General features: G+C 38.5%; 1 protein-coding gene across 1 annotated transcript in view; it reads left to right on the top strand.

Annotated features, from left to right (window-relative positions):
* The window catches only part of LOC140236193 (alpha-2,8-sialyltransferase 8B-like), a 52,879-nt gene extending 44,519 nt beyond the window's left edge, over nucleotides 1–8,360 (top strand). The window contains exon 4 of the mRNA XM_072316161.1: nucleotides 8,066–8,360. Coding sequence (XP_072172262.1) covers nucleotides 8,066–8,360 — 295 coding nt within the window. The remainder of the gene's footprint in view (nucleotides 1–8,065) is intronic.
* Nucleotides 8,361–17,866: the final 9,506 nt, after the last annotated feature.

Raw genomic sequence — 17,866 nt, 5'->3', positions numbered from 1 at the left:
GTCGCTTTGGAAATGAAGGGGGGGGGGGGGCGCACCGGGCGCAACTGCTGGCAATTACTGGCATCAGCATGAGGATAATGGCATAACGATTACATGCGAGCAAGCGGAGCGAGAGAGCTTGAAAATTTTGACAAATTTACAGTCCAAAAACTTCCGTTTGTACCTATATTTCTTCGCTTTGAAAATTAAGGGGCGCGCACAGTGCGCAGCTGCTGGCAATTACTGGCAGTAACATCAGGAGAATGGCATAACAATTAAATGCGAGCGAGCAGAACGAGTGAGCTTGAAAATTTTGACACAGTCAAAAAACTGCCGTTTGTATCAATATTTTTTCGTTTTCGAAACTAAGGGGGGCGCACCGGGTGCAACTGCTGGCAATTACTGGCAGCAACGTCAGGAGAACGGCACAACGATTAAATGCAAGCGAGAGAAGCGAGCGAGCTCGAAAATGTTGGCATTTCACAGTTTAAAAAAAAAAATGCCGTTTTTAGCTACGCATCTTTTCGCTTTGAAAATTAAGAGGGGGCACCGGGCGCAATTGCTGGCAATTACTGGCAGTGACATCAGGAGAATGGCAAGGCGATTAAATGCGAGCGAGCTTGAAAATGTTGACATTTTACAGTCAAAAAAATTACCGTTTGTAGCTATATTTTGTTCGCTTTGGAAATTAAGCAGGGCGCACCGGGCGCAACTGCAGGCAATTACTGGCAGCAACATCAAGAGAATAGGATAACGATTAAACGCGAGCTAGCGGAGCGAGCGACCTTGAAAAATGTGACAATTTACTGTCAAAAAAACTTCCCTTTCTTCGCTTTGGAAATTAAGGGGGCGCACAGGGCGCAACTGCTGGCAATTAATGGCAGCAACATCAGGAGAATGGCATAACGATTATATCGTCTGTATCACTTCAGTCAATCAATTTTCCTTACAACGTTTCTGATACCCCAAGGTTCCACAATTATGTTTTCTCAATTTACTTTGTTTTGATTATGCAACCTTATTCTATGTTACCAAAGGAAGTGAAATGTTTATATTCTTTTCGAAAAATGAAATAAAGTTTGAATTGAATTGAATTGATTAAAATGCGAGCGAGCTTGAAAATTTTGACATTTTACAGTCTAAAAACTGCCGTTTGTAGCTATCCTGTTCGCTTTAGAAATTAAGGGGGCGCACCGGGTGCAACTGCTGGCAATTTAATACTGGCAGCAACATCACGAGAATGGCAGAGCGATTAAATATGAGCAAGCGGAGCGAGTGAGAGTGAAAATTCTGACATTTTACAGTCCAAAAACTGCCGTTTTTAGCTATAAATATGTTGTTTTCGCTTTGGAAATTAAGGGGGGGGCGGTGCGCCACTGGTAGTCAAGGATGTCGTTTATTGTTCATGATTGGGGGAGGTATGACCAGCGAGGGGGCGTCGAAGTGACCAAGCGGGGGAAGGATGTCCAAAATCTGCACTTTAGAGCATCCCCTAATGTATTGTTTGTGTTTGTGTGTGTTGGGAAAGTTGGGAAATAGCCCGTCAACAGTGGCGTATCTAGAGAAAACGGCGCCCGGGGCAAGCGCGAAAATTGCGCCCCTAATTTCTGAAAAAGTGTTCCACCCCAACCCCATCCCGGTAGGGACTTTAAACAAAGTCCACATAATATGCTTTTTCAAGCACTTAAAAGGGATCTTTTGAGATTGATTTAAATGTAATGAGTGTTGATAAATTTTGGCGAGCGAGCGCAGCGAGCGAGCCGAAAATTTTTGTATTACGTTCAGCTTACAAAACATGGAATTCTTGTCATTTTTTGCTTATCAAATCTTACAATTCTAATAAAGATATAGTGACGGCCTTATAGATAACGATTTATACCAACAAACTGAGGACTTAGAAAAAATACTCTAAATTAGTACGCGCGAGTGAGCCGAAATTTGTATATTTCCGCGGCATCATCACGATTTGTGCTTATCTCTCTTTTTTTTCTTTTTTTTTTTGAGAAATTTTGACGAGCGAGCGCAGCGAGCGAGCCGAAAATTTTGTATTTCAGCTAACAAAACATGGAATTCTTGTCATTTTTTGCTTAATAAATCTTACAATTCTAATAAAGATGTAGTGACGACGATAACGATTTATACCAACAAAATGAGGACTTTAAAAAATACTCTAAATTAGTAGGCGAGAGTAAGCTGAAATTTGTATATTTCCGCGTCATCATCAAGTTTTGTTCTTATCCATTTTTTGGGGGGATAAATTTTGGCGAGCGAGCGCAGCGAGCGAGCCGAAAAATTTTGTATTTCAGCTTACATAACATGGAATTCTTGTCATTTTTTGCTTATTAAATCTTACAACTCTAATCAAGATATAGTGACGACATTATATAGATAACGATTTATACCAACAAACTGAGGACTTGAAAAAATACTCTAAATTAGTACGAGCGAGTGAGCCAAAATTTGTGTATATTTCCGCGTCAACATTACGTTTTGTTCTTATCTTGCTTGATTTAGGGTCTTTTTGCGCCCCCCCCCCCCCCCCCGTTTGTTCGAAACGGTTGGCGCCTTCTTTTGATCCAATGGGCGATCGCTTCAGAACAAAAGAAATTGCAGCCGCTGCTCTGTGAAACATTTTGCCTGCTAAATATGAAATGACATGTGTGAACACAAGAGACATTGGCATTTTCTCCGCGTCACAATCACGTTTTGTTCTTACCTTCTTTTTTATATAAATTTTGGCGAGCGAGCGCAGCGAGGGAGCCGAAAATTTTTGTAGTTCAGCTTACAGAACATGGAATTCTTGTGTGAACACAGATAATAAACATTGTCATTTTGTCCGCGTCATCATCGTGTTTTGTTTTTATCTTGTTTGATTTGGTTTTCTGTCCCCCCCCCCCCTACCATTCTCCCTCCCCCCCCCCCCCCTCTCTTCCGGGCGAGTTTTTTTCTTGTTCTTGTTCTTGTTCTTTTCTTTCTTTCTTTCTTTTTTTCTTCTTCGTTTTTTTTCCGTTTTTCTTCTTCGTTTTTTTTTTCGTTTTTTTGCGCCCCCGAGGAGCGGCGCCCGGGGCACGTGCCCCCCTTGCCCCCCCCCCTAGATACGCCACTGCCCGTCAAGTCTTATTTTTGGCAATGCAAGGCATTTTAATATAGACTATAGTATGTAAAGCAACAATCAGTGATCTAGCTTTGATATAACGAAGTGTAAGTTACAGAGATGTAATTCTACATCACATTGCGCAACATTACAGCGACTCTTTGCCGTTCGGATGTTCTGAGTACACTGCTCCATCCTGCCTATCATTCAGAATGCCAACCAGGAATCACGATGAATCACAATATTTTGTCGGCTCCGGGATTTTTGAACAATGTTTCACACTATTGATGCCTCTTTAATTATGGTTAAAAGAAATCTTAGAGAAAAAAAAATAATTTCTTGCTCACCCTTTCATGTACAATTTCAAAAGCAGTTTACTAACCCTTGAATTACCATTTTGATATATATTTTTTTTTTACCAGCCGATGGGGGGTGCCCCCCCCCCCCCCCACCCCACCCCAGTTACGCCACTGATTGGAGACCTATAACGGGGGAGGGGGTGGGCGGGGTATCTTCCTCCCATGCGATGGAGCTTTTGCTTTTTCTGAATTGATAATCCGTTGCACAATGAATGAAATATTACGTATACAGTACGGTCGATAGACAGTAAACACTGTATGTATAATGCATCAGTGCTGCCAGATCCGGGGTGCGATTGTTTTTGTTTTTGTTTTGTTTTGTTTTGTTTTTTGTTTTTTGTTTTTTTTCCCCTGGTGCAAAATAAAAATAAGAATTGAAGAAAAAAAAAAACAATTATTTAGCGTCCGGCGTTGAGGTCGCTCGCAGACTGAAGCATTTTTTGTAATAAACAATATTTTTTTTTTTTTTTTTAGGTTCTGAAGGGGGTGCGTTCGCACCCAGCGCATACCCCCCCCCCCCCCCCCCCCCGGTGACGCCCATGAGTTGCCCTATCGGGAATAGCCCTGGAGGTAAGTTGTTCGGGGCTAGCCCTGCGATTGCCCTGGAGGGTAACTGCGCTGGGAAAGTGGAAGATTGCAGTGGTAAATCCCTATAGGGTATCTATCGGGTAGTAGTTGTTATACCAGGGGTACTAATGCAGGAAGTACTGAGTAGTTATCCCGATTGTAGTGCAACATTCGTCATTTGTCGGTGTTAGACACTGTGTTGTCACGGAAACAGTATTTTAAGGAGAAAAAAAATACCAGAGTTTTGCTCCATTGGTCAGGTTTATGCATTGAGATTTTGGTGAGGAAATCATTTCTAAATAAACTGAACATAAATCGTTCATCGTAGGGCAATGTGTTGCCGTTGGGTGGTACTATAATGACATTTTTTTTTTTTTCTGAAAGAACATAAATCCAATTACCAGTTTTGCTGGATGAGCTAACACCATCGGGTCAGGGTGGGGCATCGGAAATATTCAGTGATTGTTTAAGTTGTATTTGTCTTTGAATTCACTGCTTTGTTGTTGTTGTTGTTGTTGTTGTGATGATGTTTTATTTGATAGTGCTATCTGGGGGTAGTCATCTGTGGGATAGTTATCCAAGAGTAGTTATCCCCGGGGTAATTATTCGGGGGTATAATCCCCCGGGGGTATAATCCAGATCCAAGGGGTAGTAATTATGGGGTAGTTTTCCAGGAGGTAGTGTTCCTAGACCCCAAATGTCGATAAACAACTTGTCACCTTGATTTCTTGTCCTAAACAAATTCCAACCACTCGTTGACTTGTCTTTTTGTCCGCAACAAGTCGACTTTTCTGTTCCACTAACTAACCAATTTGTTTTCTTTTCCAAAACAAGTCGACTTGTCGTGTTTTGACAACTCGGCATTTTGTCTTCTCGTCCAAAACAAGTCGACTTGCCGAGTTTCAACAACTTGTCATTTGACGTCTTGTCCCAAGCAAGTCGACATTCCGAGTTTCAACAACTCGTTATCATGTCTTCTTTTCCCAAACAAGTCGACTTCCCGAGTTTCAACAACTCATTTTCATGTCTTTTTGTCCACAACGAGTCGACTTGCTGAGTTTCAACAACTCGTTATCATGTCTTTGTGTCCCAAACAAGTCGACTTGCCGAGTTTCAATAACTTGTCATCTTGACTTCTTGTCCCAAGCAAGTCGATTTGTCGAGTTTCAACAACTCGTTATCATATCTTCTTGGCACAAACAAGTCGACTTGCCGAGTTTCAACAACTTGTCATCTTGACTTCTTGTCCCTAACGAGTCGACTTGCCGAGTTTCAACAACTTGTCATCTTGACTTCTTGTCCCTAACAAGTCGACTTGCCGAGTTTCAACAACTTGTCATCTTGACTTCTTGTCCCAAGCAAGTCGACTTGCCGAGTTTCAACAACTTGTCATCTTGACTTCTTGTCCCAAGCAAGTCGACTTGCCGAGTTTCAACAACTTGTCATCTGGACTTCTTGTCCAAAGCAAGTCGACTTTCCGAGTTTCAACAACTCGTTATCATGTCCTCTTGTCCCAAACGAGTCGACTTGCCGAGTTCCAACAACTTGTCATCTTGACTTCTTGTCCAAAGCAAGTCGACTTGCCGAGTTTCAACAACTCGTTATCATGTCTTCTTGTCCAAAACGAGTCGACTTGCCGAGTTTCAATTACTAGTCATCTTGACTTCTTGTCCCGAGCAAGTCGACTTGCTGAGTTTCAACAACTTGTCATCTTGACTTCTTGTCCCCAGCAAGTCGACTTTCCGAGTTTCAACAACTCGTTATCATGTCTTCTTGTCCCAAACGAGTCGACTTGCCGAGTTCCAACAACTTGTCATCTTGACTTCTTGTCCCAAACGAGTCGACTTGCCGAGTTTCAACAACTTGTCATCTTGACTTCTTGTCCCAAACGAGTCGACTTGCCAAGTTTCAACAACTTGTCATCTTGACTTCTTGTCCCAAACGAGTCGACTTGCCGAGTTTCAACAACTTGTCATCTTGACTTCTTGTCCCAAACGAGTCGACTTGCCGAGTTTCAACAACTTGTCATCTTGACTTCTTGTCCCAAACGAGTCGACTTGCCGAGTTTCAACAACTTGTCATCTTGACTTCTTGTCCAAAGCAAGTCGACTTTCCGAGTTTCAACAACTCGTTATCATGTCTTCTTGTCCCAAACGAGTCGACTTACCGAGTTTCAACAACTTGTCATCTTGTCTTCTTGATCCAAGCAAGTCGACTTGCCGAGTTGCAATAACTCGGCTTCTCGGTATTTAACCTGTCTTCTCGTCTTCTTATCTCGTCATCTGGTTGGCACTTTTAAGCTTCCGTAAGTATGGGACCGAAACTCCTTTGCCTCGTTGCTGGGTTGTGCTACTGGAAGCCCTCTCTCTGACGTCACGTTTGCGAGGGTGAAGGGCTTTCTCGATGCTCCAGTTTTTGTATCCGCAGTTTTTCAGGACCGTGCACAGGTGTTAGTGTTCCTTTTTCTGTGTCTCTTCAGAAGAATGGAGGTAGGATGCTCGGTGAAACAGAGTTCTTACAACTCCAAGTTTGTGGATAAGTGGGTGATGGGAGCCAAACAACAAATACAGTTCTCAAGTGTGTAGGTTTGCGGTAAACAGAAGAACACAAAGTGCCGTCCTTGTTGACCGTAATCAAGCAGTCCAGGAAAGGGAGAGTGTTGTCCAACAACAATCTCTCTTTCCTGGACTGCTTGATTACAAAGTTTAAACAATACAGTAAACCTCGCTTAAGTCGACATCGCATAAGTCGACAACTCGCTTAAGTCGACACGATAAAAAGTCCCGATTTTTGCCTTTGTTATTCCTTGAAAATTTCCTCGTCTTAGTGGACATTTATAAGTCGACAACTCGCGTAAGTCGACCTGATTTTTTAGTGCCAACTGAGCTGAAATACGTGTTAATTCTCTCGTCTAAGTCGACATAATTTTTCGCTCAAAATCTAATCGCCATTCTCTAAAAAAGAATTTTTTCCCGCTCCGATTCGCTGCATTTCTACTCGGTAGTTATGATAAAAATTGTTTTTACAGTTACCTAAACTGTCTGTAGTTATGGATTATTGAGAAAAGTTGTGATATTTCCGTATAATTTAGGCTTTATTGCGAAATTTTTATGTGATAGGATGTTTTGTGATACAACTGACCGGCACATATGCATGAAATGTGATAACTCGAACATTAAATCGCTGCTCCCAATGGTAAGCAATACTTAGAAAACTGCGTTTATTCCTTTTAATATCTAAGAATTTAATTTGCTTGGATTCACTAGGCAAGAATTGAGTTACCTCTTAATATTTTTTTTTCATTCATAAAGATCCTATAGGTCTACTCTTTTTAAACCGCTGACGTAACAATGTGTTGACATAACAGTCACATAGTTTATTTTGGTCCCATATTAAAGGACAAGTTCACCTTCATTAACATAAGGTTTAAGAGAATGCAGCAATATTAGTAGAACACATATCAGTGAAAGTTTGAGGAAAATTGGACAATCGATGCAAAAGTTATGAATTTTTAAAACTTTTGTGTTGGAACCGCTGGATAAGGAAACTACTAAGGCTCGTGATGTCATATGAGTACAACAGTATAAAGAAAATGTAAAGAAAATTCAACATATTTGCACCTTTTTCGCATAATAAGAGAGCACTTGACTTGCCTCTTTCTAAAGGCAATGGGAATAATATTACCCATAACATATGTCAGTAACGAGTCAAGGGAATGTGTACTTTTTTCAAAAGATAAATTTGTTAAATTCTCTTTATATTTTCCTTATATTGTTGTACGCATGTGATATCATACACTGTTGTAGTCTTCTCATCCAGCGGTGACTGCACAAAAACTTCAAAAATTCATAACTTTTGAACGGATTGTCCGATTTTCCTCAAACTTTCAATGATGTGTTCTACTAATATTGCTACATTCTCTCAATCCTTATGTTAATGAAGGTGAACTTGTCCTTTAACACAATTTATTTCATATTTCTCTGTTGATTTTTTTCTTCAAAATTACCTTTCTCCTCGCTGACAATGATGGTATGTTTTTTTACTTAGTTATGTTTATTTTCGCCAGATGGATGAAAGTCCGAGCTGCAACGACGGGCGCAGCGTTGTACCTTGCAGCCAGCACATTTTGCAGAAGGATAACGCTGTACGGGTTCTATCCTCGCTACGTCGACCCCACGAATCGGACACTTCGATATCACTACTACGACGACGCATCCATGAACTATTCGAAGAGCGCCCACTCTTTCAACAAGGAGTTCGAGGTGTTGAAGTCGCTCGAAGATGACGGTTACTTGAAGATCATCAACGATTGTGCAGGAAGGTGGGACGAGCACGACTACCGCAGCCAACTGGACTTATGAAAAACATACATCCGTGCATGATTCAGATTTTTGGTACCCTGAGGTGCCAAATAGAAATCCGTCATTTTATTTTTCTCTTTAGCGCCGTATCATATATATATATATATATATATATATATATATATATACATTTTTGAAGATTTTGAAGTACGGTCTCTGTCGTAAAGCACAAAATAATACATTTTAAATGATAAATTGGTCACTACATTGCATTTAAAGGTACATTAAACTGTTATGGTCAAAAGAAGCAAAATTTTTCTTATTATTCTCTTTATTTTTCTTGACCTTGAATCGCAAATATCTCCATTTGGCAAAATATGGACTTATCGATTTTTGCGAAGAAACTCTTCATATATATGTGAGGGTCACAGTAATATCAGCACTCATCCCCCCCCCCCTTTACCTGTGGTGATTACACTCGCTTATTATATTATGCAGTATATATGTATGTTTATCTATTTGATTCTCTATATATCCACACATATTTATATGCAAGATATATCACAGTACTCTAGTTGTATAGTAGAGGTACATACACGATGGTGTAAGATCAGGAGGTAATTTACATAATCATGGGGAACACCCCCCCCCCCCCCATAAGTGGAATCTCCCTGTGAGGGGTAAAGCGTGTCCTGAAGTTATTCAGAAGGGGCACCTCCTTTGATCATTCTTGAGAAGGCGTCCAAGCAGGCAACGTCACTTTAATCAACCTGCTCCTGTGGCTGTAGCTATAGTCCAGTCCCTCATCCTTTGTACAAAGGCAAGAATATCGGTATGGTGTGTCTTTACTAGTTTATATTGATTAACATCATAATTTCTGTGGTGTTCATTATATTACACATGATAATTTGAGAGTGTGTGGTTTTGCTAAATAATGGATGAGGATTCATTCACAAACGAGTGGTTAATGAGGATGGCATGTCAGTTGCCCATGAAGTGCATTAGCGACTAAGAATTTGTAGTTTTGTTTTATCTATGTTTTATATCTATGCTTTAGTGTTATCATTATGAAGTGATATTGGTAGGGAACATCACTTACAGCAAGCTTAATGAAGGACTGTAGATGTTTCTTATTTCATCTTTATTCTATGTGACTTTGAGAAGCGTGCTTGATGCAGAGGGTAGCATAGAATATAACACTGTGGTATAATTTTATGGGGATAAAAGCTAAGCGTTCACACAGTCCGATGTACACTATAGTTGATTTTGGTAGGCACGCTAGAGGATTAAAAACAAAGGGGAATGAACTTGGCCCCAGTACAGGGGATGCTACAATATGCTGGTAGGTGCCTCGGCTTACAAAAGGGTGACTGCCTATGCAGGGGATTAAAGCAGTGGCTACATTCAAAGGACTGTGCTTCTGGCCTCACGGTCCTTTTCCGGGCTCCCATATAAACCTGTGTTAAATCATAAAAAATCAATCGAATCATAGATTTTTTTTTAGATTGAAGTAGACGAAGGGAAATTTTCTCTGCTTTCAAGCAAACAACATATTTTGGGATGTTGTCCAGCTCTAAAAAAAAAGTTAAGAGCCTCCATACGAGACTAGTCATCCAGTCACTCTCAAAAATGATAAAAATAGCAAATTACCTCATACATCAATAAAAAATCATTAAAAATACAAAAACCCTGATTCATTCAACTTCTTCATAACCTGCAAAAGCTCCTGTCCTCAAGCAATGTCAAACACTACCAAAAGTAGCAATTTTCCACTTGACTGATTTTTGATGATTTTTTTGGGGGTAAAAAATAATATTACCTCATCTTTGTACTGCCTTCTCGGTAGGCAATGCGCGAGTTGAATTAGGAGCGTGAGGCCTATAGAGCAGTCAAGTGCTTCCAAACACTTTTTGAACGCTTTCATCTTGTAGAGATATTAATTCCGACTACAACGATATAAAACTTTCTACATTTCATGCTTGTTTTCAGCAGAGTGGACCCCATCAAGCTACAATGCACCATGTACTGAAATCCAATCAATGCACCCTTGCTGGCATTATACCTTGGGTTCGGTGAAATTGGATGTAGGGCCCAAATAGACAATAATTCAATGACATTCATTCAGTACAATTTGAAGGTTTAAATGCTGGATACCCTGAAAACCTCCCAAAATATCGAAATAATTATTCATATTATATCAAGGTAAATATTTAAGTTCAATGAGCAAGAAAGGGAAGTTCAATTTCACTGTTCCATGGAGCATTTGAGCCCACCACCAGGCCATAAATATACTATGATGTACTTTTAAAATATATATCACTGTAAAACTTGATATAAGGTAGGGATTAGAGTTCAGAGGTTAGAATATGAAGGATAGAATAAGATAGGATGGGAAATGTGGGGAGGGGGGGGGTTCCAGGACATGCCTACAGAATGGCCCTACATAAGGGCAACAACAGAGAGCATGAGTACAGGTTTATACATTTTATGCTTTGTGGGGTTAGTGAGATGCTTCTGCTTGGATCTGGAGTCAGAATGCAAGTGTTCTTTATTCACTGTTCTCCAGTATTATTATTCCAACACATTTACAAGGTCACAACCTTATTGACTCGGCCTGTAAAAAGCCAGCATACCACTGGATCATCACCCGCACTCTTGTCCATCTTAATTTCTAACTGTTTAGAATAATGTTTGCTCCACTCTTCCGCATTCATATCCAAATCTTCTTGCTTGTCGCCATAAACCCCCCCCCCTCAAAAAACAACAACAAAGAAAGAAAGAAAGAAAGAAAGAAAGAAAGAAAGAAACAAACAAACAAACAAACAAGCAAACAAACACTGTTGTATAAAAACGTTCATGCACAAACCTGCTGGCTCCCTCAGATCCAGGACCAGAATATTGTGTATGACAACCTGCAACACAGATATATTATTCATTAAATGTCAGTAAATGACTATGACACTTTGAGAACTGATAGTCCTGCTATATTTTTCTGAGAGAATGATGCTGAGTTCGTTGTTAGAATGAAATGCAATGGAGTGAATGTGTAGACCATGAGTGGTGAATAAATGGCACATGGCTGGTGCGTGAACATGAATTCGTATACAGCAAGGAAACTTCCAACACAAAAAACCACTGTCTGCATGGGACCAAGCACGTCCATCACAGTTTTTACACACATAGCTCTCCATTTTCACAGTAAAAGTGAAAATAATACAGTTACACTGTCACTGGGTGCTAGTTTAATTTTGAGGTAAACTTAAGGATATAGGCCCACAGTTAGGACGAGGGGAAGCTATAGGCAGGGTGAGGGCTAGGGCGTAAGTTACTCGGTCTAACCTACCGTCGGACTAGAGTTATACACTAGCTTAGACTGGTCGGACTAGAGTTCTACACAAGCTTAGACTGGGTTAAATTTGATCCTTGTTCATATTACTAGGCAGCTAGGGTTAAATCTGGGGTTAGAGTCTGATTTTGGGCTGAAATCTTACTTTGGGTTGGCATTTAGGGCTATGGTTTGGATTAGGGTTAGGGTTAGGTTAGGGTTAGGGTTTGGGTTAGGGCTAGTTAGGGCTAGTTAGGGCTAGTTAGGGTTAGTTAGGGTTAGTACAGGGTTAGGGTTAATAGGGTTTTAGGGTTAGGGTTTTAACAGCTAGGGTTAAATTTGGGGTTAGAATCTGATTTGGGGCTGAACCCCAAAAAATCTAACTTTGGGTCGGCAATGGATTCAACTTTAGGGCTATGGTTAGAGTTGGGTTAGAGTTTGGGTTTGGGTTAGGGTTAGGGTAAGGCACAAGGGTTTTAAAAGCTAATGTTAGGGTTAAATTTGGGGTTAGAATCTGATTTGGGGCTGAAATCTAACTTTGGGTCGGCAATGGATTCAACTTTAGTTCTATGGTAAGAGTTGAGGGCAAGGGCTACCTTAGAAATAGGACTACACTTGTTTACGAGTGGTCTGACTTACCCCTTAAAGAATATTTCCGAATTTAAGCTAGCAGGTACCATGGCAGTAACCCCGGGAACCTTCCCGTACACTCTGCACGCCGTTTGCTGGCGAGAACATCGCATTCTAGCAGACGACTCTCATGCCCACTGCCTACCAGTCTCACAGTATAGGCCTCACGCTCCTTTTCCGGGCTCCCATATAAACCTGTGTTCAATGCAGCATATTCCATGAATCATAAAAAATCAATCGAATCATAGATTTTTTTTTAGATTGAAGTAGATGAAGGGAAATTTTCTCTGCTTTCAAGCAAACAACATATTTTGGGATGTTGTCGAGCTCTAAAAAAAGTTAAGAGCCTCCATACGAGACTAGTCATCCAGTCACTCTCAAAAATGATAAAAATAGCAAATTACCTCATACATCAATAAAAAATCATTAAAAATACAAAAACCCTGATTCATTCAACTTCTTCATAACCTGCAAAAGCTCCTGTCCTCAAGCAATGTCAAACACTACCAAAAGTGGCAGTTTTCCACTTGACTGATTTTTGATGATTTTTTTTTTTTTTTTGGTAAAAAATAACATTACCTCATCTTTGTACTGCCTTCCCGGTAGGCAATGCGCGAGTTGAATTAGGAGCGTGAGGCCTTCTATCTTTACTGCTTGGCAAACTTCCTCTCTCACCATTCTAAAGACTTGGGATGATGTGTGCTACACTGCATGTACTGTGCACCCCTATTGATGAAGATGTAGGCAAGCCGCTCTTTGTTTCTTCAATAATGAGCGCAGGAGGTAGCCACCTACATTTAGTTCAGGCAGGAAAGCCTCTATATATGCCCATTGACACATACAATCTATGTCAAGTTGTTAGATGGTGGAAATAGAATATATATCCCATGTATCTATCTCTTGTATATAATTATGTATATTACTGTGCTATCCTAGCGAAGGCAACTGATCAGTACTTTGAGTATAGCTTTCGAACCGCTGTCTGATGTCGTATTATTTTATCGGTTGATATACTTAGCACTGGTTTATTAGTAGATTGAACGATGCTTGGGTTTAATAATTCGCTTTGTTTACCATGTGTATACACACAAGCACATGTTCGCGATTTCATTTATAGATTCCTAACATGGGGAAAGATATAAGAAAGTGTATTAATTTGTATTGCCAATTTTAGAAGACACCAAGACTTCTGTCAAGTGGATGGACCCCAGCGCACTGCACATGCTGTTAATGTCAGAGGTGAATGGTTTTTCTTAATATTGTGTATCATATAATGCTTTGCATTTTTGGAGTTTACTTTCCACATGATTTTACTTCCTTGAATTCAATCATTTTGTCACTGTTGTTAATAGAAGATAGAGTTTGCCCGTCATGGAAGTTTGACGATAGCGCATTAATGCTTTTGAATTCACATGACCTTAATGTATTTGGTTGCAGGCGACGATTACGATATCATACATTCAAAACTGTATGCTTTTACAAATTGATTTCTTAATCAAAACTTAAACCATCAAAATATTATAAGTTTTAATTCAGACAATATGCTCTGATGTTCACATATTGAATGTAAGTACATTTGCCAATTTCAGAGATGTCACTGCATTTTGTAAATATGATTGTGTAAAGTAATAATAAATGATTGGTTCATCTCTTTTGTTATGCAGCTTCTGTGGGAAAGGGGCACGGACTTGCTGTATTCTGCGTCGGACAGTTTTGCGTTGTTAGAGTTGCTTTAAGTGTTTGTGTTGCCTTTTTGTACTTGTTTTCAGCGTTGCCTTTTGTTGTTTAAGTTTGCTTTTAACTTATGTTATTTGCGTTGATTTTAGTGTTGCGTTTGCGTTGTTTTGGGCTTATTTTGTTGCTTTAAGTTTGTTTACGTTGTCTTAAATTTGATTTTAGTGTTTTGTTATTGTTTTGAATTTGTTTTGAGTTGCTCTCCGTTGTTTTAAACTCGTTTGCTTTGTGTTCAGTCTAATGTTACAATTTTGGAGTTGTTTGGATTTTAGTTTAGTTTTGGAATACTGCGACAAAGTGAAGTAATAAAGGCACCCTTCTTTTGTAACGGAAACAGAGAAGAAAATCATCTTTGAGCATTCCTTCTTTTCCCAGTCCTTATTAAATAGAACCAGGTGATTGATTTTGTCTAATTGAGTCTGAGCTATTGAAGGTCAACACTGACTGGACGTGTCCAGCCGGTCACATATATATAATAATTATATAATATACTGTATGCATGGTATGAGAAGACACAAATTGCTCATGCATTTTGGCCAAGTTTGGTCTTGACAAGCTCATACGACGACGAACTGTTCAAAGAGTCCCCATTCTTTCGGGAGTCTTGTCAAGACTCCTGAAGAGGCGTATACACTGCAAAAAGTCCGGTGTTAAATATGAAGCACCGAGCTGGTGTTAAATTTCCGGTGCTCATTCATGGTGTTAGATTAACACCTCCGGGTGTCATTTCAAAATTTAGAATTGTTTTTTGAATAGTTTCTTAGTTACTGCACTTCCTGTTAATTTTGAACTTCAACAAGACGATAAAGAATTTTCCGATAAAGTACTTGAGTTTAAAAAAAAAAAAAATGTGTAAACACATTTACACCACAGTAACACCAGTTGGTGTGGTCCCCTATTGAAGCTGGACGGGTGTTATACCATTGAAATTAACACCACGAAGTGCTAGGTGAACACTTTTTAACACCGTCACAATACATTTTCTACACCTGTGGGTGTGGTCCTCTATTGAAGTTAGATCGGTGTTAGATTTAACACCCATGGTGTTAAATCTAATACCGATGTTTTTACAGTGTACACTGTATAGGACGCCGAACATTCGAGTCGAATATAATCATGCCTTATTAGCAAAAAATGCATTACCAGTTTGTTTTTCATTTCTTCGTGCAACAAATACGTTTAAGATTGTTTCTTGATTCATATTTTGAAGTAATTAATTCCTTTTTATTTGCTTATATTCACATAAACTTGCATGTATTTAACGGGGTACAGGATCTATATTGTCAGCAGCTTTAATAACCACGTTGATAACTGGTTTCATTGATATTGGTTATGATAAAGGTTATTTCTTCCCTTTGAAATGTCATTGGATATCAGTGCTTTTTAAGTGAAAAATTACACACAGACTCTAATGTTCGTTCAGGCAGAAGTAATAATAATAATAATAACAACAACAACAGCAACAACAACAATAATAATAATAATAATAATAATAATAATAATAATAATAACTATGATAATAATAATAATGGGTACTTATAATGCGCCAGTTCCACGTGAATATTGTGCTCAATGTGCAGAAGGAAAAGTGAAATATGAAATACGAAAATAACTATACACACATGTACATGAAAATGAATGAAACAATAATGATGAAAAACAAAGATTACATAATGTATTCTACCAGAAAGCGGTTACGAACAAATGAGTCTTGCGAAATGTCACGGATAGCTTGAGGCAACTGATTCCACAGGTAAGGTCCAGCATGTGCAAATGACCTATCTCCCCATCTCATGATTCTTTAAGTATACGACGTACGAACCAAACTGAAATACAAACATACAACACACAGACGTACGTTTATTATAAGAAGTGTCCATATTTTTGTATTTATATACACGTATAAATAACATAGGCAATATTATATGATACAGTATGTGTGTATTATTAGTATATACACGCACTGTGTAAGCATACAGCTGCGTGTTATGTACATGGGCCCTATTCATATATATATGTTATGTACTAGTATGTGTGTGTGTTTGAATGCTGACGGTAATAGATGGTATAGGGTTACGTGTGTTAAAATCTTCTTTAACTTTGAAATGAAGGGTATATATTTTGTGCCCATATTCAAGATTCAACTTTATTTTCACTTCCATCAAATAAACAAAGAAATTATATACATTGCATATGTACAGGATATTTGTAATGCTTGCAGAACATAATTTGACAAGGTACATAAATATGAAAATGAGAGGTAGATGCGATTACATCTTTGTTATTATATACATACGTATCATATTATGTGATACTAGTTGTCCATGGGTATCAAGCTGAGAATCATGAGACATCGAAAGTAACAAGATGATTTGATCTCGATCGTTTTACAATTATTAAAATGCAAAGTGTTTTATTTTGGCGAGGACTGTGTTTATCTTCCTGTTTCCTTATAGATATTTAGCCATTCGGTGGAAAAATGAAAAATAGACGTTTTGAAGGTCCAGTTTACCTTTGGGAGCAGTGATTTAAAAAAAAATCAATGCATATCATTTGATGCGTATGTGTAGGTCTGTTTTATCATAAAACATCTTCCCATATAAAATTTTCGCAGTAATGCATAAAATATAAGGAGATATCAGTATTTTTCTTAATAAATCATAACTGTAGACGGTTTAGTCTTGAAGCTATTATAAATATTGTTCACATTTTGTGTATTTAGCAATACTTAACATCGATAATACGGAATTATTTTTTATAGTGGTTCATTTTTAGAGCCATTTTAAAACACTAATGCTGTTGGTTTTTGTTTCATCTGCAAAATGGTAAATCATGCCTTCAAACGTTGTCAATTCAATTCAATTCAATTTTATTTCCATTTCCATTGAATAAACAAAAAAAATATATATACAATACATTTACAGAACAAATTTATAACAATTTCAAAGAAAACGTACAAGAGGTCACGAGTAACAACAGAATTTTGTTTCTAATGGAATGGAAATGGAGGGTCCCACTTAAAAAGCAAAGCTTGTAGGGTATGGGACCCTCTAAAATAAAGAGGTCAGAAATAAAGTATGGATTAAATTAGATTTGATATAGTTAAAACGTCAAGGAGCCATGCACACAATTTTTCAAGTCTGTATAGTGTCTCTAACCAAAATGAAGATGTATTATAGTGTGTCCTTCGAGGTGACATCCACAATTATGTATGTATGTAGGCCTATGTATGTATGTATGTACGTATCATATAAGATGACGAAATATGGTAGTAAGTCATTTATAATCCAACAGTGCTATTCAAACCAAATTTATTCAAACCTAACGTCACCGTAGGGCATATATATATATATATATATAATATATATATATATATATATATATATATATATATATATAATATATATATTGTATATAAAAAACCATGCAATGGACCCAGCTTTATAGGGAGACATTGTGTAGATAAAAAGTAATGTCGGCGAGTATAAAGCATCCGATTAAATGGGATATATAGGTTGAAAACGTTTAAAGGAGACATATAATTGTCTCCCTAAAGGTGTTGTGTCTCCTAGATGAGCATAAGATACTCTCCCCCATCCAGTGGCGTATCTAGGGAAAACGGCGCCCGGGGCAAGCGCGAAAATTGCGCCCCTAATTTCTGAAAAAGTGTTCAACCCCAACCCCATCTCGGTAGGGACTTTTAAAAAAGTCGACATGATATGCTTTCTCAAGCAAAGGGGTCTTTTGAGGGTGATTTAAATGTAATGATTTTTGATAAATCTTGGCGAGCGAGCCGAAAATTTTTGTACTTCAGCTTACAAAACATGGAATTCTTGTCATTTTGGGGGTTATTTAATCTTAAAATTCTAATCAAGAT

Source organism: Diadema setosum, chromosome 12 (genome assembly GCF_964275005.1).
Source record: "Diadema setosum chromosome 12, eeDiaSeto1, whole genome shotgun sequence".
In the NCBI taxonomy this organism is placed as follows: domain Eukaryota; kingdom Metazoa; phylum Echinodermata; class Echinoidea; order Diadematoida; family Diadematidae; genus Diadema; species Diadema setosum.
Note: the sequence above shows the minus strand (reverse complement) of the source record. Positions and strands in the feature narration are given on the sequence as shown.